Genomic DNA, 25,680 nt, shown 5'->3' with positions numbered 1-25,680 from the left:
GGTTAGGTAAGAAAAAAAGTTTGATCATTTTATAATCTGTCCATGTTCTTGAAAATTGTGTTCATATTTCTTTCAGAGAAAGCGAGTCCACATTTCACATTACGTTCCTTTCCATTTAAAAAAAAAATCATAATACGTTCCATACATAATGTCTGATTTAAGCGGCCCTTAGGGTGCCTCATAATCAAAGAAATGTAAAATATATTGATATATTTGATCTTTTTTTCTTTTATATATTTAGATATGCCGCTCTTGCCAGTCTATTTCTGAAGCATGGATATGTAACTGCAAATACGAGGTGCGGGAATTTATGAAGCTCTTTTTTTTTTTTTTGGTAAAATTTATGAAGCTCTTTAGCACAAGAGAAAGTGCCAAGGTGCATTCATCATAGAAAAGGAACGGGTGTTTTTTTTTTTTGGTGTAAAAGTAATTTTTATATTAGATAAAGCGATTGGGTTCCATGAATAACCCAAAACAAGAGAACTCTATATTTTTCCGATGGAAGGTGCAATCCTTGGCTGTAAAAAGATAATGATGGATCCAGTGGGGCCTGCGAGAAGATATTTTAATATATTATTTATTTCCTTAAAGTAAGTGCAAATCAGCAGCCACTAGCTCTGGTGCTCTGTGCTACTTCATCAAGCCAGCTTGACATGGTCTGGCAGCCACTGAAACCCCTAAACAACAGAAAAAAGTAAAACATTTTTGCCACCCTGCATCAGAAAACTAAGCACATGATCGTTGAAAGCAAATCAATAGCTTAGTTTAAACCAGCATGGTTTCTTCTAATCATCTCCATTTCCTGTTCACTGTGGAAGGAAAGAAATAATAACTCTTTTTAGTCGAGGTCTCACTTCCATGCTTACATGGATGCTGTCCATCTCTCTCTTCCCTTCTTGGAAGCCTATCATCTCTGTAAAATCTCTTCCTGCCTCCTCTCTTCTTCTTGCTTCTTTAAATCTTGCCACCAATCCTCTATCTTAATATTGTGTTGGATGGCTGGCTTTCTGTGTACCATCATTTCCTGAATGAAGTTGGTGTGCTCCTACTTTTTGTCAACCCCCCACCCCCTCCAAAAAAAAAAAAAAAGAGAGGAAAAACCTCCCACGTTGACCACGATGCCCCCCATGAATTACCCATTTCGCTTCTCAACCCTTTTTTTCAGTCTTATATACTACTGAAGCCTCCCTCCCTCTCAAGCCTTCTCATAATTCCTCTGCCTCCGTTGGTTGTAGAAATCTGATGAAGTCTGAGGAGTTAGCCTCTCTTGTATTGGTTGATGCCATGCTGGTGCCTCCTTCCAATCAGCCATAGTATAGTTCGGTTGGTATTGGAGTTGGTGGTGCCCAAGTGATCAAAGAGTGTTTTTGTGGGGAGAAATCATGTAAAGTTACTTCCTTTCGGCTGTGAGTGATTCTCCTGGAGCAAAAAGCTATCTTTCCATCTGGATTTTGAGCCCCCACTGGTCCTTTTTTCTGGTTCTCATGTGTTTGTTAGCATTCTTGGAAGAGTTGTACCTTTTTCCCCATGAATGTGGATGGTTGTTGTGATGCCCAACTTATGTAATCTAATTTCTATTCTTCTAACTGCACTGTTTCATATTTATCTAACTATTAGAGCCTAGGAATTGTGGTGCCATCTGGAAAAGTTCTTTTCTTTCTTTTCTCTCATCCTTCTTGCAACACCAATAGAGCAATGGAGGAAACTTATGTACCTTTTCGTGGAATCAAGAATGACCTCCAAGGAAGATTGATGTGCTACAAGCAAGATTGGACTGGTGGCTTCCGTGCAGGCATCAGGTTTTGATTGGTGATCTGAATAGGCCTAGCTGTAGTTTTGTTATAGCTATATCTGACTTCCCTGAAACCATGCACTGTCTAATTTCTTCAATAATGTATTGTAGATGATTTTAGATTCATCCACTTCCTCAATTTCTTAATTTATTCTGTGCTTGAACCATTGATGTACCATAACATGTCATTTAATCCCACTGCTCAGGATTTTGGCTCCAACCACATATATATTCTTTGCATCTGCAATCCCAGTCATATCATTTGGAGAACAATTGGAGAGGAATACTGGTATGAAAAGTTGTCAGTTTTCTTTATGATACAACCAGTTAACTCATTAATATATTTGAGTTAGTTTGAAGATGGATATATTGTAGACTTGGATGATAAGCAACTGCTTGAATTGTATCTATTAGATGTTGAAAAAAATTATTCAATGTGGAAGTTTCTAATCCTTGAAACTATGCGTGGATTTTGGTAGATGGGATTTTAACAGCAGTTCAAACATTGGCATCGACTGCACTTTGCGGGATTATACATTCCATTATAGGTGGTCAGCCTTTGCTGATTCTTGGAGTAGCAGAACCAACTGTGCTTATGTACACATTTATGTTTGACTTCGCAAAAGATAGAAAAGATTTGGGTCCAAAGCTTTTTCTAGCATGGACTGGATGGTAAGCTTGTGAGAATTGTTTTAGATAGAAGCATATGGTTGACTTTTGCTTGCAAGTTAAAATTGGCTTTCCTTCTTGATATTGTTGGGTTGGCAGGGTATGTGTATGGACAGCCTTCTTGCTGTTCTTGCTGGCTATTCTAGGTGCTTGCTCCCTTATCAATAGATTTACTCGGCTAGCTGGTGAGCTGTTTGGTCTTCTGATTGCTATGCTCTTCATGCAACAAGCTATTAAAGTAAGGCATCAGTATCTTCTTTTCCTTTTTTTCAAAATTATTGTGTTTGAAGATAACTAGTGGACCAAGTGCATGAAAGCATGATTTAATCCTCACAAGTATTTCTGAGACAAGATAAAATTCCTATATCATGAGTGACAAGAATAAGAAATAGCTCTTGTAAGCAATAATAGATAAGTGTTTATATTGAAAAAAAATAAAGAAAAAAAAAGTTGTTGCACTGTTGTACTTCCACACTACAAGTCCAAAATTCCAAAAAGCATGCTGAATATTTGAGCTTCCTAAAGTGTTCTCATGCATGACCTCTTTTAGATGTAAATTTGGTGTTGATAAGTCGTGGTGGATATTTTCTGAACTGGTTAACCTTATTGTTACTATATTGTCTTTTGGATTCTTTAGGGCTTATTGATGAGTTTCGCATCCCCAAAAGAGATAACCCAAATGCGTTAGAATTCATTCCATCCTGGAGATTTGCCAATGGAATGTTTGCTCTAGTTCTGTCCTTTGGCCTTCTACTGACTGCACTCAGAAGTAGGAAGGCACGGTCATGGCGATATGGAACTGGTATGTATGACATTTCAAGCCAAATGCTTCATTTACTGTGTTGTATTCTAAATAGTCAAATAGATGCTTTAGTTCATCCATGTATGTAAAGAAGTTTGCAGAGCTTCGTTGTTATTTTGCATTTTGGAAGTTGCAAAGTTTTTCAGCCACCATTAGATTCTTTCCCTTGGGAGCAAGGTATGTCGTCTCAATACCGGGCACCAGCCCCATAACGGTACCCCCTGTTACTGTGTCGGAATGCCAGGTACAGGGCCGAGTCGGTGTACAAAGTATTGATACGCTCCTGTACCATATACTGGTCCGGTACTGATATGAGATGGTACTTCCTGTACCATCTGGTTGGTACAGTATGGCGATCTTGCTTGGGAGTGCCCCTGATTTCTTGAGGCTTTGCAAGTTTCAACATGAAAAAACTAAGAAGAATAAACATTTGCAGGTTGGCTACGAGGTTTCATTGCGGACTATGGCGTGCCACTGATGGTTCTTGTCTGGACTGGGGTTTCTTATATACCATCTGGTGATGTTCCAAGAGGGATACCTAGACGCCTTTTCAGCCCAAATCCATGGTCACCTGGTGCTTATGAGAACTGGACAGTCATCAAGGCATGTAAAGCTCTTTCATCAAGTAGCGGTCTCAACAAATTCCAATTATAAGCATATCTGAGTTCTTACATTTGTTCTGGAAACCTCACTTTCTTAGTAAATCATGAAGTTGTAAAAACTTAGAACTCCAATTATAATGCAGGTTTTTTTGAATTTGTTAGATCTTCTGGCTAAAGTTTTAACAGCATGACTCGTAATTACTGTTCAAACAACAGGATATGCTGAATGTGCCCGTTCTCTACATACTTGGAGCTTTTATTCCAGCTACGATGATAGCAGTCCTCTACTATTTTGACCACAGTGTAGCATCTCAACTATCACAGCAGAAGGAATTCAATCTGAGGAAACCACCATCTTATCATTATGATTTACTTCTTCTGGGCTTTCTGGTATGCACTACTTGCTTGCCATCATGTCAATTTGTTAAAATGGCCGCTGATCTCCAAGTCTGGGTTTCATTTCTTGACTGTTTCATGCAGACCTTAACATGTGGCCTAATTGGAATCCCCCCATCAAATGGTGTCATCCCACAATCTCCAATGCATACTAAGAGTTTGGCCACTCTCAAGCATCAGGTTAGTGATTTGTCCTCCAATGTTTAACTTGGTAGAGCATCCTTTCATGCAGTGGGTTTGTTAAGTTTCTCCTGCATTTTTCTGCAGCTTCTTCGTAATAGATTAGTAGCCACTGCACGGAAAAGTATCCACCAGAACTCAAGCCTGGGACAACTATATGGAAATATGCAAGAAGCTTATCAGCAAATGCAAACCCCATTAATCTACCAAGCACAATCTTCTCAGGTATCGGCTTGCCTCAATTTGCAACCATTAATTATGAAGCTCTCTCTTCCTACCCTTACATGTATAAATTGTTCATGCAGGGATTAAAGGAACTAAAAGACTCAACTGTCCAGATGGTTTCAAGTATGGGACATATTGGTGCTCCAGTTGACGAATCCACATTCGATGTTGAAAAGGAAATTGATGATCTTATACCTGTTGAGGTTAAAGAACAGCGTTTGAGCAACTTGCTGCAAGCTATGATGGTTGGAGGCTGTGTTGCAGCCATGCCATTTCTTAAAAAGATTCCAACATCAGTTCTCTGGGGTTACTTTGCCTTCATGGCCATTGAGAGCTTACCCGGTAACCAGTTCTGGGAAAGAATTCTGCTGCTCTTCACTGCTCCTAGCAGGAGATACAAGTAAGTCTGCAGTTAGTCTGCCCACATATATCCCATTAGATACTCTTTTCTCTCTTGAATAATCTGCACTTTGAGTGGCATATACTGATAAACTTTATTATAAACAGGGTTCTTGAAGAATACCATGCCACCTTTGTAGAGACTGTGCCTTTTAAGACCATCACAATTTATACTTTTTTCCAGACCACTTACTTGCTTTTGTGTTTTGGAATAACATGGATTCCCATAGCTGGTGTCCTCTTTCCCCTACTCATCATGCTTCTAATTCCTGTGAGGCAATATGTTCTGCCCAAATTTTTCAAAGGCCTACACCTTACAGATTTAGATGCAGCAGAGTATGAAGAGTCACCTGCTTTAGCATTTAATGTGGCGGCGGTAACTTCCCTTGCTCATATTATGTTGTCAAGAACAATATCTAACTTGTAACTACTGATTATATCTTCATTATTTTGCAGGAGGTTGATACAGGTATTAGGCATTCATCCGCGGAGAGTGCAGAAATTCTAGATGAGATGGTCACCAGAAGCCGTGGCGAAATTAAGCACATTTACAGTCCTAAAGTCACTAGTTCTAATGGAACACCAGCCACTGATTTAAGAGGCCTTCACAGTCCCCAGTTTTCAGAGAAAGCATATAGCCCCCGGATAGCTGAACTGCGACAAGAGCGAAGTCCTCGTCTCAGTGGAAGAGGGACATATAGTCCGGGGAGTGAAGCCAGATCATCAAAATTGGGAGAGAGTTCTAAGGATTCAACCTTGAAATAACAAGGAATGATCTCTCTCTTGTTATAATGTTCATGCAATGTGCTTATTCCTCCCTAGTTATGGTATGCTTTCATTTTACGTTGATAGTCTGCCAACTGTCATGTAAAACCTCCAATCTCCTCTTCACCTCTCCTGTGTCCAGGGGAGATCATGTATTGTCATGACCATACGAATAGTAGAGAAGTGCTTGAGATATTAGTGCTTTTCTTGAATATGGTCATGGCCATGGACATTTCATGACCTCTCCACCTTTTTTTATTTAAGCTTATCTTTTTGTTATCAGAACTTCAATTATAAGCATGCTCTTTCTATCAGGCAAAAAGCATAAAAACTACCAAAGAAATAAAAAAAGGTGAAGGATGAATTGTTAGCATACTAACCCACAATTGCAGGAGTGGACCAAATAATTCTCCAATCAACCCTTAATGGGACTTTGTTATCGTTGTGAAAGGAATACACTATATGAAGTCCCAAGGACACAACATCGAGCTACAGAACGTCCATATTCCATAGTGTTTTCCATCAATATTTTTGACTAAATGTGGGTATGCTATAGCAAAATAGAGACTTTCAAAACCAGCAAATACTTAACTAAAGCAGCATAATATCATGAATACCAAACTTAATTTCCATTTCAAAATCCAGACATATTTACATAATAAAACAACTTGTCCTGCAATGATTTTCTTACTTCTCAAAATTATTTTACTTGGCTAGTACTTATACCTCTGTTGGAGGGCAATGATATTCTAATTAGGAAACACTCTAATTTCTACATCCCTACTTTTTCTCCTTTTTTACTTTATTTTCTAATTATTTTTCTACTTAGAATTATTTCTTTTGTTTTAGGGTCTAAAAATGTAAGCCCAATGGATTAATAAACTTTGCTAGAGGTCATGATCCCCTCAAAGTGGTCAAGCAATCTTTCACCTACTTTTCTTCTGTTTCTCTCTATTTTTTTACTGAAAATACCATTGATAGGAATTGGGTTCCTATCATCTTGGCATCAGAGTGAAGCTTGTAGCAATTTTGTTCTCTAGGTCTTTTTTTCCATTTTATTTTTCTTTACCTAAAGTAGCTATTACCAAGCATAAGCAAATTCTGTTGATCATATCTCAATGGATGGTCTTTGGCTATTAGATTGCTTGTGGCATCAATTTTAACTTCAAATTACTATCAATTGTCAAATCTTCTGTTTTATTCTATAAGCAATATTAATTATTACAAAAAATATGAGATAATAACCTCATTATCATCAACCTGGATCCCAATTCACCCACTGAAAGTTCTATCAAAAGCAGGACTGACAACCCAGATATAAGGCCCTTCACAACTTCACCCCTGGTAAAGACTCTGGCATTATACCAGCCTCACAGCCGAGATTCATCTCACTTGCCATGATTGCTTCCTTAGTCACATTTTATACTTTGTCGGATCTAAATTTAATTCATTAGAAGAGGTCTGTGATTTTAGAAAGAAAGAGGCAGTCCTAAATATGCTTGTAGTAGTTGCTCTCAGAACCGTTTCATTGAGATTGAGAACCATGAATTAAAATATTATGCAGAAATTCTGGAATCAAGATTTGGGTCAAAACGATATGTGCAATAAACAAAACTTGATGTGAATATCTGTATAGAGTATCGGAATGGTTTAATGTTCAGAAATCCTATTTAAAGTAAATTACTAGTACTAAATGACAATTTATATACCAACAATCTAGCCCCTCTTTTTTGATTATTAATATAGCGATTGATATATAAAGAAAGTGATAGATAAAGGCGGTGAATAATTTAATAGCTCTTGTTTTTTATAACATCTAATCTGATGTAAGTTCACAAATTATATTCTAACCTGCAAGTGGCATGAGAGACATTGCATTCATCCAGAAGCTGTAGAATGGAGACAAAATGCAGGGAGGATCAATTAGAAACACTGAGGAAGTAAGTGGAGCCATCTGGATATATTTATATGCATTTATCTTCAAAATCAAGTTTAGAGGAATTAGTATCACTTGGATTGTCTTGTTTCTGAAAAGGTGATTATATCTCCCACTAGGAAATGTTTATTTTTCTTTGCCTGTCAAGGAGTTGGTTCCCCGTCACTCTCAAGAGTAAGCAAGCTTCTTTTAGTTTTTTCTTCAGAAAAATCTCGGCACCATAGTTTATAAAAATACATCAACTAAGTTTAAGATCTTAGGAAGCCTGACATCATATGTAAGCTTTTAGTACTGTCCAGCCACCTCATCGATTAAAAAACATTCAAAGCAGATATACCTAACAAACAAACTTTTGGTTAATTCAGGATTAAAGCAGCCAACCATCTAGCCAGTTTTGTGAAAAGAGATTATCAGTAAATACTGCTGTGGCTCTAAAAATCTCTGAGCACCATGTGATTTCACTTCACAAAACCTTTGTATGCACAGTGCTGTGGTGAACCGGGGTGGAAGAGCTAAACAGTAACTAGTGTTAATAAAAGCAGGCAAATTTAGTTCAATTGTAAATTCTATTGACTAATGGAGGTTCCTGAAAAACATTGATATCCACACAAGGAAAATAACCATAAATTAGAGAAAGAATCCTGTCATAAAACTAGACTTTGTTAAACATTTCATGTGCACTTTAAGCAGTAGGTTGCTTGATTTGTTTGTTTTGGAACATACAAAATACTTCAAATTTGCAGGGTTTCTAAGATGGATGGGCAAATGCTCCATGGAGGCTGAGCAGGCATATTATACTCGTCACTGCTGTCAGCATATTGATTAAGATCCAGATTTACATAATCTGGATAAGGCGAGCTTAGTAGCAGTTTATCAAAATTGAATATAACGATGCTCCAAAGCAACTAAATTAACAGATAAAAATTACTGAAAACAAAATGCTCCTTATAAGGTCTCTAAATTTTTTAAGATGCACTGATTGTGATAATTTGCAGATATGTCACTATACTCCAGATATGCAAGTAAGATGCCTCTTTGTAAATCCATACCCTATAATCTTTTCTTTATAGCCAGGTTTTACATTCCACCTTATTCCAAAATCAAAATTTTTCTCCCTCTCCTACTCAGGTACCTTACTGCCATCTGTCCAAGTTCACGCTCGCTATCTATAATGGCTTCAATACATGGTGGATGTACTCAAGAGGATGTTTGGCATGAGATCATATTTCCAGTGTTTTTTTTTTTTTTTGGCATATATCAAGGTTTCTTAACTTGGAACTAAACTGAGGTTTTGCAGTCTTATGCATGCTCTTAATTAAGAAGCATAAGAATTCCACAGACAATTTCGAATTTATTCAATCACAAGAATGTAACATGTATGGATGTCTAACTGGCATAAATTGTACTCCATATTTGATTATTGATAGTAAAGAAATACTATATTTTAGTTTCAGATGTTGGAACGAAAGTACAGGATGTATGCTATGTTTATTCATAATCTTTTGATCAAATTATGTCATTTACATTGTACAAAAAAAGGAGTGTATTTACATCTTTGGGTGAGACAAATGGTCTATTGATCTCACATTGAAAGAACTCTTGCATGACAGTAATTTCATGTTGGCAATAGGTTTTCCTCCGAAACACATTCGCCAATACTACAGCAAATATGCTAATACTAATCATCAGCCCAGCGAACTCCATGCTTGCACCAAGATAGTAGGCACCAATAGGCCCTCTACCCCCAAACTCATAGAGCTCAGGTGCTACTTTATTTTCATCAATTTCACGAAGAATTGGAGTAAGTATATTCCATGCGGCTGCCAGTTCATCACTCCTCATGAAAAGATGGTTGTCTCCATCAATCACATCCAAAAGGAGGTGTTCATAAGAATCTGGCACTTCAACATTGTACCTACAAAATCCACATCCATTCCATTGTAGGTCCATGGGTAAACACAACTTTAGAAATATAGACTAATGTCATTTAACCATACTTATCCCTGTAAAGCAAGTTTAGTTCTGAAGCATCTAGCTGCAAGCCAAGCCCAGGAACCTTGTTGTTGACCTTCATGAGAATGGCTTCATCAGGGTGATCACGTAGGATAAGTTCATTTGTGGCAAGGTCAATATTTTGGCCAATGCGTTCACGATATATATTGCCAGGGACATGATGAAACTGGATACGTATCTCAACCCTTAAGGAAATCAGAGAATCATAATTGGTGTGAAGGCGTTAATATGATGATGAATATATATAAGCATTAAGGGAGAAATGAGAATTAACTAAAACTGTAATAAACCATTATGTTCTTCTAAAAAAGGCCAACCAATATTTAATGAAAAGGCATGAGAAATATAGAGTCGATAAATAACCAAGAATATGACGAATTATCTGTTAGAACTTAGAATGGTGCCATCTTTTTGGCAATGCAATATCCTCAGAACGGAAAGTTCCAAAGGCAATTAAATATCCAGAGATTAGTGAAGATAATTGATCCAACAAGGTTTTGCAGTTTGCTTCTATGTTCTAAGCCGGTGTGTATGCTTTAGATTGAAAAAAGTGACTGGAGTATCCTTCTTCCAGGAAATAAGATGAACCATGATTTGCACCCACTACCATGCTTTAGTTTGTCATTTCATGAAAGTAATAAGGTTCCTAGCTGATTTCACTTAGTAACTTGCAATCAATAGTGGTTTGCATGAAGATATACAACTTTGTGCGGAGCTGTGTAAGCATGCACCATAATTCATTGCATGACTGGACAAGGACAAGCAAGTATTGATTAGAGTTGCTATTTTAAAAAATATATCTTATAGCAGTCGGTGTCAGATCCTTGCATACAAATATGAGTGCAGAAGTCCACACAATAAGCATACTCCACAAGTTGGTCAGCTTTTCCATCTTAACATATAAATGTAGTTTAGCTGCTTTAAATTTCATTACGTGATGAATCTCCATGTGCAAAGTAGAAAAGGCAAAAAAGAGTTAATGCATGAAGTAATTGAAGCACAAAGCTGAGTTGCTTTTTCCTTTTTCCTAAAACATTTTTTCAAAAATTCATTCATGCATTTTTATGCCTTTCAGAATGTGACAGAAAACATACGCATGACATACAGAAATAGTAGTGCAAACAGAGCGTCTCATCCAACCTGTGTTTAATGAGTCCCATCCCAGCTTTGATTAAAAATGGCACACCATCCCAACGAGCATTGTCAATGTACAGAGCAGCAGCAAAGAATGTTGGTGTCAGAGAGTTCATATAACCATCAGCCTTGCCGGCACTAGCTTTATGCTGCCCAAGAACAACATCATCAAGGTCCAATTTCCGAATTGATCTAAGCACCTTGACCTGCATAAGAGTGCATCATCAAGTCAAGAAGTGAAATAGTTATGGCAGTAATCACACTGCAAGAGAGGCATATTACCTTCTCATTTCGAATATCTTCCCCATCAAGACTCACAGGTGGTTCCATTGCAAATAAGGCAATTGTCTGGAGTATGTGACTGTGAATTATGTCTCGGATAATCCCGTAGCCACCAAAGTATCTATCAAAAAAAGATGATCGACAACTTGCTTCATAAAGATAGGGCAAACAGCAATAGAATAATGTTTAGATTTATAAACAATCCATCAGAGTGAATCCACCATAACTTTGAGCAATAAAGTGCTATGACTTTAATATGAAACTGGATCACATGCAAGTATTGTGGTATCATATGAAAATGAAGCTTGATATACATGTAATTGTAATTACCAAAACAGAAAAGTATTGAACAAATGCCATGACAAGATCTTCATGGACTCCAGGATATATTCATAAGGTCCCTTGAACTAAAGATACAGTACTTATCCAAACTAATTTTTGAGAATTCACTGCAGAATCAGATCAAGCCTCCATCAATCTGAATTGTTGGTAGTAGTACATTTATATATGACCCCATCAACCGTAAGAAGATAATGTACTGAAGTCCAAATGAAATGAAAGGTATAACTATAATTTTTTTAGACATTCATAACCCAGTCAGTTCCACCATCAAGTAGCAATTACAGTGGCTGAGATTCTGGCTTGCTATACCAATTCATAGAATTAGATCTTAATCCGGAAATGGGAGATGTAGTAGTAAGCAGGTACAGTGCCTTGTCTGACACAGTTGAAGAACTACATGATATAAAAACATTGGAGATCAGGGGCACTCCAACATCTCATTATGTGCAGGTCCCTTACACATGCACAGAACTCATCGAATGTGGAAACAACAATTCATGGAATATCATATACCCTCGTTTCCTTGTATGATACATCAAGCTACAATTTTAAAAGAAAACAATTATTTCCATTAAAAAGGAGTCTACTGTGAAGAGTGTAAAGCATTTGAAACTTGGCATGGATGGGCAACCTACCAAAAATCAACAAAATTAGATATTTAATATATGCCATCACACATAATGGTTATTTTTTATTTTTAGCTATTACAAGCAAATAGCTGAAAATGGTATGATCTATCATTACCTTCCTCGTGTCTCAATGCCACATTCTTCAGAAAAAACAACCTATAGCATGCAAACAAATTATAAACACACATTAACAAGAGGAATAGAGAGCCAACATTAAGTAAAGCCTATCACATAATTCATTAGAAAGGAACAAACCATACTTGCACATTACGTATGTAAATTCGACTCCACAATGGCTCAAATACCAGATTAGAGAACCTCAAAACAGTAAGATTTTCAATAAGGTCCTTCCCCAAAAGATGATCTATCCTGAAACCAATATAAATGAAGGAGGTATTACCACACCTTAACAGTACTTCAGTTCAAAGTAGCCAGGTAAACAAAGTAAATATAATAAATGACATGAGACACCATACAACTTTGATTACCAAATAAAATAAAAGCAAATCTAATCATACATCTAAGCTTATGTATATCTAATTATCTATATATAGAGATAAATAAATATGCACCTATAGATTTGCTTCTCTTCAAACTTGGATAGAAGAGACTGTGTCAGCTGGTATGAAGAAAATGCATCAAAGCCAAAGGGCTTCTCGATTATTATTCTGTTCCAGCCTCTTTTTGTTTGGGCACCAGCAGCAAGTGAAGATGCCACATCAAGAAGTGCTTCTTGGGGAACTGAAAGGTAAAATATCCTGTTTGCTTCATGGTCACCCTGTGAAACATGAATTATTTGCCATTTGTAGCCATTTCTACATTAGATTAGTGGCATCTCTAGTAACTTAGAAACTTTTGTACAAAGGAAACTGAAATTTTGGTTTTGTTCAACATGAGCAATGATAAATGTGTGGTCATAGTGCCCAAGAACATGAGGCATTAAAACTTACCTCAATCTGCTTCATCCGGGAGTCCAGTTTTGCCATTCCATCTCTGTTGTTATATCCACCATTTATATGGTATGTTCTACTGAGAAAGGCATCCAATTTGTCCCCACAGTTTTCACTGTACATTTAAATTTTATATTCTTGGTAAAATCCTCCCAGCTACTTGATCATGTTGAGTTAAACAACTGAATAAGAAGGACATCCCAGTGCACAAGGCTCCCACCAATGCAGGGTCTAGGAAGGGTCATACATATGCAGCCTTAATGATGGCAATTAGGTTGGATCAGACTAGACATGGGTCAAGTTGGATACAAGATAGATAAAAAAATTGCCAACCCGAACATGACCTGTTGATTAAATGAGTCAAAATCCAGATCCAAACATGATGTTTTTATTAAACAAGTAACTCAACCAAATTTACAATGGGTTGAAACAAGTTAAATAGGTTAAATGGTTACACATTACCACCTCTACCCTCATGTGCATAGAGGCTGCTTCCATGTTTCAAACCACTGACACCGAAGTCAAAATCAAGCAACCTTACCACTTTTGAAGTTAAACAACCAAATAAGAAAGGAAAAAAGAAAACTTGAATGGCCCTTGATATGATATTTTACAGGTTACTATTCTAATTAGAGTAGATAGAATTCCACATAAGTTATAAACCATGATTAATATCAGATAAGAATTACTCAGAGGAACAATCAAAGTTTATGTATCCAACTGTTAAATTTGATATGTTATAAAAGGTGTTCTTGCACATGGGCTTGCACGACTCTAGTGTCTATAGGGGGTCAAATGTATGCAGCTTATCCTTGCATGCAGAGAGGCTATTTCCATTTTCGAACCCATGACACCCAAGTCAACCTTACTGCTGTGCCAAGGCCCTCTCTCAAGAAAGTTTAAAATTTATGTAAAGAAGTTAGACATGTTCCATGCCCATCTCAATTATTCCATGCCGACACTTACAAAACTATAAACACTCCATGCTGACACTGTAAAAAAATAATCAGAAACAGGACATAAGAGGTAATTTTCCAAGATAGAATACCGAAAAGGAGGTTGCAATTGATAAAATCATCCTAATTTTCAATAAGAAATCCTGTTAATTAAATTAAACATCATATAGTGGGAGATTATCAGTGCAAAACAAAAGCAATGAATTTATAATGTATCAGGAAAACCATACTGGTGATCAACTCGACAAGTCAAAGTTCCTGCAATGATGGATCTCAGATCCTCATCTGTCAATTGCTTTCTTGAGTAGCCAAATATACCCACATTCTGCAAACAGGAAGGGAAAGGAGGTATATGAAGAGACAGAAAAGCTTGCCAAGAGGCAACTCAAAATAAAGCCATACAAGGCTGCAGGAATACTAGAATATTGATTTGTTCTCCAGAACTCAATAAAAGTCACATCAGATATCAGTAACTCAATATAGTAATGAAAAATTAATAGCAAGTTGCATGACTAAAATGTCTTGCAGTCATAATTGAAGTACAAGTTTTGTCAAAATGTGCAAGTTTGTCAGCATCTGCAATCATTGCTTGTCAATTCTGTCTTCACCTTTCCTTAAGAAAACTGGACGGCAACCAATCAATCTAGTCCTGTAATCCTCCCATAAATCTTTAATGTCAATTTAGTTGTGGGCAAGTTATGCCCTTGACACAGCACCGGCATCTACTGTAATCTAAATGACTACTGTAAAATGTCAGTAGAAACATGCTGTATTAAAGTTCTGCAGGTATTAATCATATTCTTTCTTATTTTTGTATAATGAGCATACAAAAGAAAATGTCAATGCTAATAATGACCATTCTTCCAAATGATTATATGAGATTGTGCTTGCTATTACCATTTAACCTCTTGAAATTTTCATGGTAAACTTTTATGCCTAATGATTTATTTTACAATAACAAAAGACTGTCATCGACAGCTATAGCACTGATAAAGTGAAGATATATAATGTGGATTTGCAGTCAGTCTATAGAATGAATATAGCTTCATCATGTTCTCAATGCTTCTGACATTCCACACCATGATTCATGGATTCTTTGTGCCTCAATTGGCATCAGTCCCTCCACCAAGCAGAAGAAAGAAGGAAGAACATATTAGGAAGTTGGGTAATAAGGAGGGTAAATGCAGAGGTGTGAATCTTAACGTAGTGGCAAAACTAGGTAAGTAATGATGTTACAGTGGAGCATAGGAGTACAATGTGCTGTTGAGTGGAACAATACAACAATGCTATCCATGTTGGCTAGAAAATGAGATGACTGCACTAATAATGATTAACTCGTGGTACGATGATTAAGCTAGCAATGAAATGCAAGAAATATCATGAGGCCTAAGTAAGAAGAGGGAATAAGAATTATTTGGAAAGGCCAAAAGAAGAGACCAATCCTGAAAAACATGAATCAAAGTTTCGAGAGCACACACTAAGTCCATTAATAAAGTAGCTTAATGCTTTGTACTAAGATATGAAGGTCAATTGAGAGAAAACCAGAGCTTTAACTTAAAAAACTAAAGGTGACTAACTACTTCTGTATAATTTCCACTGAGGCTTAAAGCCTATAGTTTTCTGTTCTAATAGATGCCATGGAGTTGATCAATGGTAAACAAGCCCTCCTTCAGGCCTGTAAAACCTCTGCTTTTACAACAAGAACCTGCAATAAGCTATGATGTTAGGAATCTAGTTTGCTCCACAACGAACAGAGGATGATTTTTCCATATAAAGATGGTTTATCAGGGGTAACAGATACTATGTTTGGAGCACAATCATTGGCACTTCAGATTTATTGTAATAGAATAGAGGAAGTCAAGTTTTTAGACTAAAATAGTTATTACAAGTTCTTTATGAAGGCCAGGTATGCTCCCTGGTCTTCTGAATGGTGCATATAGAAACTTATTCATGCACAACTTCTGCTATCCACTACATGTAAAGTATAACTACCTTTCCTGCATTTCGAAGGAAATCATCACACATGATACATTTGTCATATACTCAACCAAAAATGCCAAACAGCTTAACCTCAATTGCATTAGTACTTAATTCTAGTGCTTAAATATAATTCATTTCTGAATTATTGATAAGGAAGTAAAATGTTGTGCGAATATTCTGGAAATTCTGGACAGTCTTCTTATATGTATTGATCAGCACTTACGGTAAGACTACAAGCAGTATTCTGTTTAAGTCTTGTTAATTGCATGTGGCATCACTTTATGCTAGAGCAAAGTTTAAGATCAGTTGGACAGGATAAACTTAGACAATGTCCAAACAACAAAATATACTCTAAATATTAAAAGAAACTGGAGTAGAAAGTGTAAGTTCAGAAGACATCAAGAAGTAATGCCAATTCTGACATTACGTTAGAAATAAATCATACCTCAGGAAGAAAGCCACTATAATACAAAGCAAATAATGCTGGAAAGACCTTGTTTCTAGCAAGTTCACCAGTAGCTCCTACAACAGCAATACAAAGAGAGGGCACTCTATCAACTAGATGGTCATAAGAAAAGGAACTTGTCTGTAGCACAGAAGAGGAAGATCCTTTGGGATAATCAAGATCTTTATGTATAACAGGTTGATCATTAAGGGATGGACTTTCTGTGGCTTCAGATTTTGATGATGTTGTTTCCTCGATTAAATCTGCATATTACACAGAGCGCATTTAGAAACCATTGAGAGAGAGGACATAGTATGTCACTGACAAAGAAATACACACAAACACAACGCACAAATATTTCCATAGTTACATCAGAACTATAAAAAACAAGAATTGCCATATGCAAGCATAACATTTATATGATTACGATGCCAAGAATCAATATGAGCAACCTATAGAAATAACAACCCAAACACAAATTAAGGCTGAATAATATGGAAGTTTGTTGTCATCCACATGCCATGGAATGTTTATACATGCAAATATGGCCAACAATATTCTATCGAAACTTAAACACATGGATATTCTGGTCACTAGACTCACTACCTTGTGCATGTTTCAAAAATTAAAGCACCGACCTCTTTCCATAAAACATGCCTCATTCCACCATTTGTTTTTGGTGAACAGCCTTGCATCACTACAAGAATATTTGTATTTCTTCTAAACATCTTAAACAAGCAATTCTTCAGTCATAGATTCACCTGACCTTGATGTTAAAAACCACTCCCATTGTCATCCCCACCTCCACCTTCCAACCTTCTTCACTCTGCGTTCCTTTTAAAGGTCGTATCTAACCTTTGCTGCAAATGACCAGACAAACTTAACGGGTTCTAGGGATGCAACTTGGGTTGGGATCAACACATTCCTGCCTGCCCAACCCGCTCATTTAGGTAGGGTTAGGGTGAGTTTTTTATGGGTTTGTGCTAAAAAATCCCAGCCTGGCCTTGAGCAGAAATGGGCTTGAGTTGACTTTCAACATGCCCAAAACTAACCCTAACCCGACCTAACACAATATATAAACAAATAAATAATTTATATTTATATTTCATATAGAATACTTATATATTTAGATAATTATTTTTTTAATTTATCAAATTATATGTAAGTGTACCATTACAATTTATGAACGACTGAGGCCTCATTTCAAAAAAAGTCAGAGGGTGTTTGGTTGGGAGGAGTGGGGTTCTGGAATCGGAATCGGAATGGATGACTCCCGTTCCAATCATTTGGTTGGGAGGAGTCCCATTCTGATTCCGCTTTCGGAGTGGAATGGGAATGGCTCAATCTATATAAAACTCAATCCTTACTCTCCTCTATGGATTCAAGTTTTCATTCCAATTCCAATTCTGATTTCGATTCCAGTCATGAACCAAACGCTTCGGAGGATTTGGCCATTCCGATTCCGATTCCAAGCCATTCCGATTTTCATTCCCATTTTGATTCCAGTTGCGAACCAAACACCCCCTCAATTCAATAAAAATGTTTCAAGCACTTCCCCTATATTAAAATTTCTACTTAACCCAATTGAACCTAATTAACATACCATAACCTGACCAGCCCAACCTAACTTGGATTTAGATTACAATGGGACTAGGTTGGGTAGGGTTAAAGAAATCCCACCCTAAGGCTGGGTTGGTTAGGTTAGGGTTAAGCAATATAGAGGTTGGGCCTGGTTAGGGTTTGCCATCATCCCGACCCAACCTGCCAGAGTTGCAACTATGTCAATGCCTAACAGCAAATAAATTCTCAAAAAGACCCAAAAGTCTGTCATTCAGGGGAGATGTAAAGAGATGAAAGTTCAAGAGATTCATCCATGAAATTGCATTAATTTCCAAATCCAAGTTTCAGAAGTTTAGCAAAGGATATGAATCAATTATTTGACCTAGGACATGACCTTGCCTGATGAAAATGAACGGCAAAGAAGGATTCTTTGCATCAAATGCCAACTTTAGAAAACTGTTTTAAGTGTCCTTGCAATTATGGATCTTCAAAACTCATATTAATTCCACTAATCTGCTCCTCTTTTTATTGCCATTTCTAGCATTTGAGTTTCAGGTTGCTATCACAGGTTAAAATTTGCAGACATACAAGCATACCAAACTAATTGGACAAGAGCATCATTTACACTTTACATCATTGCATTGGACTGTTATTAGAATGACATGCTTAACTTTTCCTACCATTAATAATCTATGGTGTTAAGACTATTATCTCAAATGTTGGAGTCCATGTTCATTAAGTGACTGTTCTTGCATTGAGCCATCTTTCTCTGTTAGATTTTGTGCAACAGCATTCTATTAATTAAAGTCAGAGTTCCCACAAGACGACATACTAAGAACAAAATACTATAAGAGCTTTCTCAACCTTCGTGCTACTTTGTAGGAGTGAACAATTACGTAGCATAATTTTCTAAATATATGATGATAACTGTGACATCCCAGCCCAAGAAGCCCCTCCACTCTATTTAACGAGCTCCATCCTCCCCTATAAGGATTCCATACTTGGGTCGCCAGAGATCACCGGCAATCCCATCTTTTCTCTTCTTCTTCACAGATGACCATCACCAAGCTCATCGGAAATCATGGCCAAGCATCATCAAGAAGTCATCTACGAGGTTGAGAACCCTTAGTGGACTTCTTTTCCTATCTTTCTCAGCCATTGCAGCCCTTATTCCAGCCGGCTATCGTCGGATTTTGGTTGGGAAGAAAGGCCCTGTTCCGACATCAATTTCTCCTATTTTCCATCGGCTTTTGTTGATTTTTTTGGCACCAATTATCGCCATCGACCACCAGTATCCCAATTTGATCTTGATAGAATAAAGTTATGATAACTGGACCGACCTGGACTATTGAATGTGACTACTGTCAATCTTATCTTCCTATAATTAACCATATCCTTTCGGATTATTGAAATCGATTCTGTATGAGAGTATAGTCATCTCGACAAAAAGATATCCAATAGTGGGATATTGTGATATGATCTATTCATTTTGAAAAAAAAATTCTAGAATTATTTGGACTGATTGGAGTACGTGTGAGGTAAGTAATGATCCATCTTCTCTAGATTTGTCATCTATATGATATTATTTTAAACATCGAATAGATTGTTAATTGATTTATATGAATCTTACGAAAATATGTTTTGAATGAATATTGATATGAAATTTAGAAATATTATTTCTTGGACTATTACTATAATTGTTTACTGATCTAATATTATATATGTATATTTTGATTTGATTATGATGTGTTATTTTGTGAAAAAAATTTTGATACGAATCGTATTTGAACTCACAATCTGACTATGTTCTGAACTCTGTCAATTGAGGGTTATGCATTGGCACTCTGGCTATTATTGAGCTCATGATTCTACTTCTAATCCTACCACAGAATATAAGTGTGGTACTCCAATCCTACCACTAGGTATAAGTATAGCATTTCAGCTCCGCCATAGGATATAAGTGTGGTACTTGACCCCGTCATAGAGTATAAATGTAGTATTCCGACCCCGCCATAATATATAAGTGTGGTTATATTTAAAGGATGATGAGTTGAATAGAATATGTTTTGAATCAGATTATTGAATATAATTGGTTTCGAAATTAAATATATGATTATACGTATGAATATTTAAAAGATGCTGGCATTACTGAATTCATGTTTTGAAAATGCATTTGATTATGTTGGTGTACTAATTAATAATAAATTATATTTCGACTGTCGCATCTTATATTATCATATGAGTTATCTAGTCAAAGCATTCATTACTTGTTGGGCTGTTAAGCTCACTATTTTCTTTTTCTTTTTCAGATTCAGATGCTTAATTACGGATGCGAGTACTGCTTGGGAGTGAGATTAGCAGCGAGATTTGACAGCATCAATATAATTTAAATTTGAATTTATTATCATGTTTATAGAACTATTATTTAACGTTCATTTGATATAAGACTTTCAAATTTTAATTATGAATTGGATCTGTCAGTAAACTGAGTTTTGGATTTTAGTTATTTAAATTATCTCCACTATGATGCATTTGATATTGTGATAAGATATCTTACATGCTTGTTGGGATTGTACTCCACGAGTATGTGATGGTTGCAACAACCTCTGGCCATGATCTTGGGTCGGGCGTGACAATAACTGCTTCAACTACCACATGACCCCGAATGATCATGTTAATAAGAAGAATTCAACGGTATACTAATATTTTTAATTAAAAAATTCGTGGCTCAGATACGTATAACAACTCAAATGTTAATTTTGATCAATAAAATAATCATAAATTACATCTTTCTTCTAATAGAAGATTGCTATTATGTGACTAAATATTCTTCAAGGGATACAGCAAATTTGCAAAATTGTTGAAATCAGCTAAAAGAAGATTTTAGTAAATCCAATGAGATGAAATGAATTAGCATGCCAAAATATTTAGTTGTTCATGACTTCTTAGCATTACTGACCACGCAGCAGCTGCGCGTTGCCGATAGGCTTCCTTTCAGATGATGATGATGATTCGATTTCCAGCTCGTCTTTTCCATTAACTTCAAGCTTTTTGATCTTCATTGCCCATCCATGTCTCTTAATGTTCTTTTGATGCTTTAGCTTTCGAGAAATCCAAAGATTTAACCCACAAACTTGGTGGTTGAAATCCACAGCAGAGCCGGAGAGGACGCATTGACGACCAATTGCTGAAGCAACCTACATAAAACCACAAGTTCAAATGTCGAGATTAATCAAAAGAAATATTAGATAGATAGAAAGATATCCAGTCTATATACATAACTGCATCAACATAAAAACTAATAGTAAATAGTTAGGTTTTTCATTAAGTACGAGCATGAACAAGGGAACGGTTTAAGAAAGAATTAAAAAAAAAAAATCAAGAAGAAAAGCTCGGAAAGAAAGAAGCCGGCGGCGGATAAGCTCACTGGGAGGTGGCCAGCAGCAACGCGCAGCGGGGAAGGCCGCTCAATTCGGGTGGGTGCGGCCGCGGCGGACGGCAGCGATGCCATGTCTCGAGTCGGATTCGGGATTTCTCGCCTCGTCCGGGTCGGAGACCGCAGCCCGCTGGCGGGGTTTCCGCTACCGGTCCAGTCGCAGATTTTTCTGGGGGATTCGACGGTCGTGATCAGGAGACTGGCGACCCTGGGAGAAACCGTGGGCATCGATGGGATTGGAGGTTTGGGAAGCCCGCGGATCCTTCACGCCCATTTGCCATTGGACAACTCTCAAGTGGCGTTTGGTACGTCACCAGACTGGATTTGTCAGAAACATGGGTTACCGGTAATATAGGTTAATATAAAAATAATATTATAATAAAATTATTAAAAATTTTAATTGATATATTTTATATGTAAATTAGATTATTAATAATATGATATTAAATTTTTAAAATATTTTTAAATTAAATTATTAATTTAATATTTTAATATATATTTAATAACATCAATGATATCATAAATTTATTATTTTAAAAAAATTATTATTTTTTAATATTTATTATTATTATTTTTTCTTTCTTTCTTTCTTTTTCTCCTGCACGTCATATCCTGACCCCCTTCCCTACCCTGGCAGCCCCCGACTGCTTCGCACACCCTATCCTCGTGGCACTCCGCCCGTCGTGCCTCCGACATCGTCCTCCGGCCATCCGACGAACCCGCATCCTGTGCCCTCTGCGGCCACCTCCATCATCGCCCTCATCCATCAACATTCCGGCCCCCTGACGAACCTGCACCCACGCCCACGCGGCCGCCTCCATTGCCGCCCTTACCCACCTTGCTGGTCCCTCGCATCAGTGCCGGAGTTCTCTGCGACCTCACAAGTGAGATGATGGAGCTGCCGACTACTGCCATCGCCGTCTCCTCCTTCCCCATCATGTTCTTCGACGGGGAGCGGGACGTCAACATCGGCATCATCGCGATCCACCTCGCCTTCGACGAGGAGCGGGAGGTCAACATCGATGGGGATCGCTCCTCACCAGATCTTCTTTTCCCTCGTCCGCCACAAAAGGCCCATGCCTCACCGGAGATCCGCCGCAAGATCCCCATCGACGAGTTCCCTGATTTCGCCGTCATTGCAAGCGTGTGACGCCGCTGCAAGGGGGCGGCGCGCCAGAGCAGCCGATAGTGTGCGAGGAATGCGAGAGAGCGAAGGAGAAGGGGTGGCCATCGGAGGGTAATTATATCCAAAAATTTTATTACAAAATTATCAAAGTGGTGGTAATTTGGATAGCCACCCCTCTTTTGGTAATTCAGATTACCTCATGAGAGATAATCTGAATTGCAAAGACAATCTGGATTACCAATCCAAAAATAATATGAAACATGATAATCCAAATAACCACATTAAATTTCCAGCAATTTGGATAGCTTGCCGGCTACCAAATGCAACCTCAAAGCAATTCGGATTGTATCGTTCGTCAGTTGCACAAATCTCAAAGTGAGTAGTATATGATCCAATGGTAGATGGGTGCAAAAGAAGATAAATTCTTTTTTTGTGTGAAGGATACAACTGCATTACTCCCCGCTTGTGAGCCCTGTGATTTGCAGGATTCGAGCCGGAAAAATGTTAGATTGATATAGAGTATGCTCAAATAGACTTGGTAGTCCAAAAATCTAGAAAAAAATTTAGCACAAATTATGCTAGATTATCCAAGAAGATCCTAAATCAATATAATATATTATTAAATTTTATCGGAGTGGCTCTTAGTCTGTTATATATGCTGCCCTTGATATTGAATTTTTGTTCATTTGAAATATAACAATAGTCAAGTCATAGGCTAGGATGGTTTTGTATGGGGAATCTTTATAGTAAATATAAAATTTTTTATTTAGAATTTTTCTTGATGAGAATGGATTCTTTCTTCCACGAGAAAGAAGGATTCACCTTCCTGCACACAAATCCACCAATGGATACCCATTGTATAGATCTCAAAAATACTTCAAACTTCATCATTCATTCACCTATATAGCTCTCAAAAAACTCACATAGATGATCGAATCATGAATTACGTGAGATAAAGAGTTCTTCTTTCACATGAAATATACAACCCTAGTGCACTTCCTTATATACATAAACTATTTACAATTCATATCTAACCAAAAATTTTAGATTTTACAAATTTAATTTAGCATAAAAAAATAATTATAATGAAACTTTGTCCTTTTTTTAGTTAAAATTTTAGGATTCAAATATTTTAAGATATCTTTTTAATTTTTAAAATCATTAAATCTTGTTAATCCATTTTTCTCTCATATTCCATCAACATTAGAATCCATTTTTCTATTGATGTCTTAGCATATTTTAAAGGGTTAATTACCTAAAAAATCTTATACTTTTTAAAAATATTTAATTTTACATAATGTTTTAATTTTTTCAATCATGTGTACTATCCATTTCGTTGCAATGTTGGTCTGCCGTCAACCGATGTCGAATTTTGCCATTACGATGATAACGTGGAAATAATGTGTCAACCTGCTAATTGATGTGCCACGTTATATGTATGACATGTCATCCACGTCGTGAAGCCTGGGATAGATTAAGATTTTGAGGAGATAGAGAGACGGAGATGAAGAGATAGGTTCTGCAGCATAAGGCTTGAAGAGGATAAGGGTTGAGGTTAGGGTTTTCCTGATTTCCTTTTTCCTCAGTGATCCCTTAACCATATGTGATAGATCAGGGTAAAGGGCTAATGGTCCTTTTAAAAAAGTGCAGGTTTGAAGGCGTAGAAGCTTCGATATGATAGCGTAGGCAATAACCTTAGCAATACAGCACTTATTCTCTTCTTCCTTAGTGATCCTTCATCGAGCCTCTATAATTGTAGTCTCTTATCTAGCCTCTCCCTCGGTGGTCCCTCATCAAGCTGTTTGAAGAACAGTCTGAAAAGCTTTTTGCAATAAAATACAAAAGTGAGTTTGATATTATATTAATCTCACTATTCATTTCATTAATTAATTATAGAGCCTCTATATCTGTGGTCGCTTATCGAGCTTCTCCCTCAGTGATCCCTCATTGATCCCTCCGTCAATGGTCCCTCATCAAGCTGTTTGAAGAAAAGCCTGAGAAGCTTTTTGCAACAGAAGACAAAGATGAGTTTGACATTATATTAATCCCACTATTCATTTTATTAATTAATTATAGCTTTGTATCAAATTTAGGTGACAAATAAGTTAAAATTATTAGGTTATTGCCCAATGTTACATGCATTACACAGCATATGTCATATATGTTGTTTAGAATTTTTGATTATCTTAATGAATGGTATATTATTTTAATGAATGTCATAATATTATATTTACTAACCATAGGTAATAGTGTGATTTTATATTATAGAATGGGAGATAGATTCAACATTCAGATGCATCATGGGGATACTTTGCAAAGGTATCCAGAAGTGACATATGTAAAAGGGAAGATCGATACATGGGATAACTATGATCTAGATTTTATTTCATGCTTTGAGTTGGTAGACATGATCAAGGAGTTAGGGTATAAAAAGATAATAAGAATTTGGTACAGAGTTCCAAATATGAATATAAGTGATCAGGGTATTAGAGAAATTAAAAGGGATAGTGAAGTAACAGAAATGATACCCATTGCACTTCAATATGGGATTATTGTGATGTACATAAAAATTATGGTTGCTCAGGACTTAAAGGATAAAAATAAAATTGAAGTTATGGAGTCTGATCCTGATGCTGTATATGGTTACTGATGTTATAAATGCAGCTGATGGAAGTAGTCAAGTGATAGCACTTGTAGGTAGTGAGAAGTCTGCAGATGAAGATGACGATCTTGAGTACATGCCAATTGAGCCAACCAAATTTGATGAGATTTTGAGTGACGATGAGCTCATGATAGATGATGAAGAGTATATACAAGCTAGGAATAAAAAGAATGATGGGAGGTAAAAGGGCAGTACTAGATTTCATGATGATATTGGTTCAGGTGCTATTGGAGTAGATGTACTTAAATCAGTTGTACCAAATGAACAAGGATCAGATGCAGGATAGTCAGATTTTGAAACCACCGAGAGTAATAAAGCTTCTCATTTTGCACAAATTCATGATTACATAGTGACTATTAAGCATCGGATCTAAAGTCTTAACTCCATTTGTAGTGAGAA

The 25,680-nt window shown here is 36.8% G+C and overlaps 2 protein-coding genes across 2 annotated transcripts; one reads left to right on the top strand and one right to left on the bottom strand.

The window, feature by feature from the left end:
• The first annotated feature begins 802 nt into the window (after nucleotides 1-802).
• LOC105044955 (probable boron transporter 2) lies at nucleotides 803-6,115 on the top strand. The gene is made up of 12 exons (XM_073257594.1): nucleotides 803-1,799; nucleotides 1,999-2,081; nucleotides 2,272-2,464; nucleotides 2,561-2,700; nucleotides 3,099-3,263; nucleotides 3,700-3,866; nucleotides 4,082-4,255; nucleotides 4,346-4,441; nucleotides 4,529-4,666; nucleotides 4,747-5,066; nucleotides 5,174-5,441; nucleotides 5,522-6,115. The coding sequence occupies exons 1-12, from the start codon at nucleotides 1,696-1,698 to the stop codon at nucleotides 5,828-5,830; spliced, it is 2,157 nt and encodes a 718-aa protein (XP_073113695.1). The 5' UTR covers nucleotides 803-1,695; the 3' UTR covers nucleotides 5,831-6,115.
• Nucleotides 6,116-9,223: 3,108 nt separating this feature from the next.
• On the bottom strand, nucleotides 9,224-21,778 carry LOC105044954 (inactive glucose-6-phosphate 1-dehydrogenase 4, chloroplastic). Its single transcript, XM_010923063.4, is given in 13 exon segments — nucleotides 9,224-9,476; nucleotides 9,479-9,681; nucleotides 9,764-9,964; nucleotides 10,920-11,119; nucleotides 11,196-11,316; nucleotides 12,282-12,322; nucleotides 12,427-12,535; nucleotides 12,739-12,944; nucleotides 13,117-13,231; nucleotides 14,303-14,397; nucleotides 16,498-16,760; nucleotides 21,017-21,254; nucleotides 21,485-21,778. Coding segments are annotated over 13 exon segments (2,061 nt in total). The 5' UTR covers nucleotides 21,722-21,778; the 3' UTR covers nucleotides 9,224-9,444.
• Between the last annotated feature and the right edge of the window lie 3,902 nt (nucleotides 21,779-25,680).

Source organism: Elaeis guineensis, chromosome 5 (assembly GCF_000442705.2).
Source record: "Elaeis guineensis isolate ETL-2024a chromosome 5, EG11, whole genome shotgun sequence".
Lineage (NCBI taxonomy): Eukaryota > Viridiplantae > Streptophyta > Magnoliopsida > Arecales > Arecaceae > Elaeis > Elaeis guineensis.
This window is presented reverse-complemented; position numbering and strand designations above follow the sequence as displayed.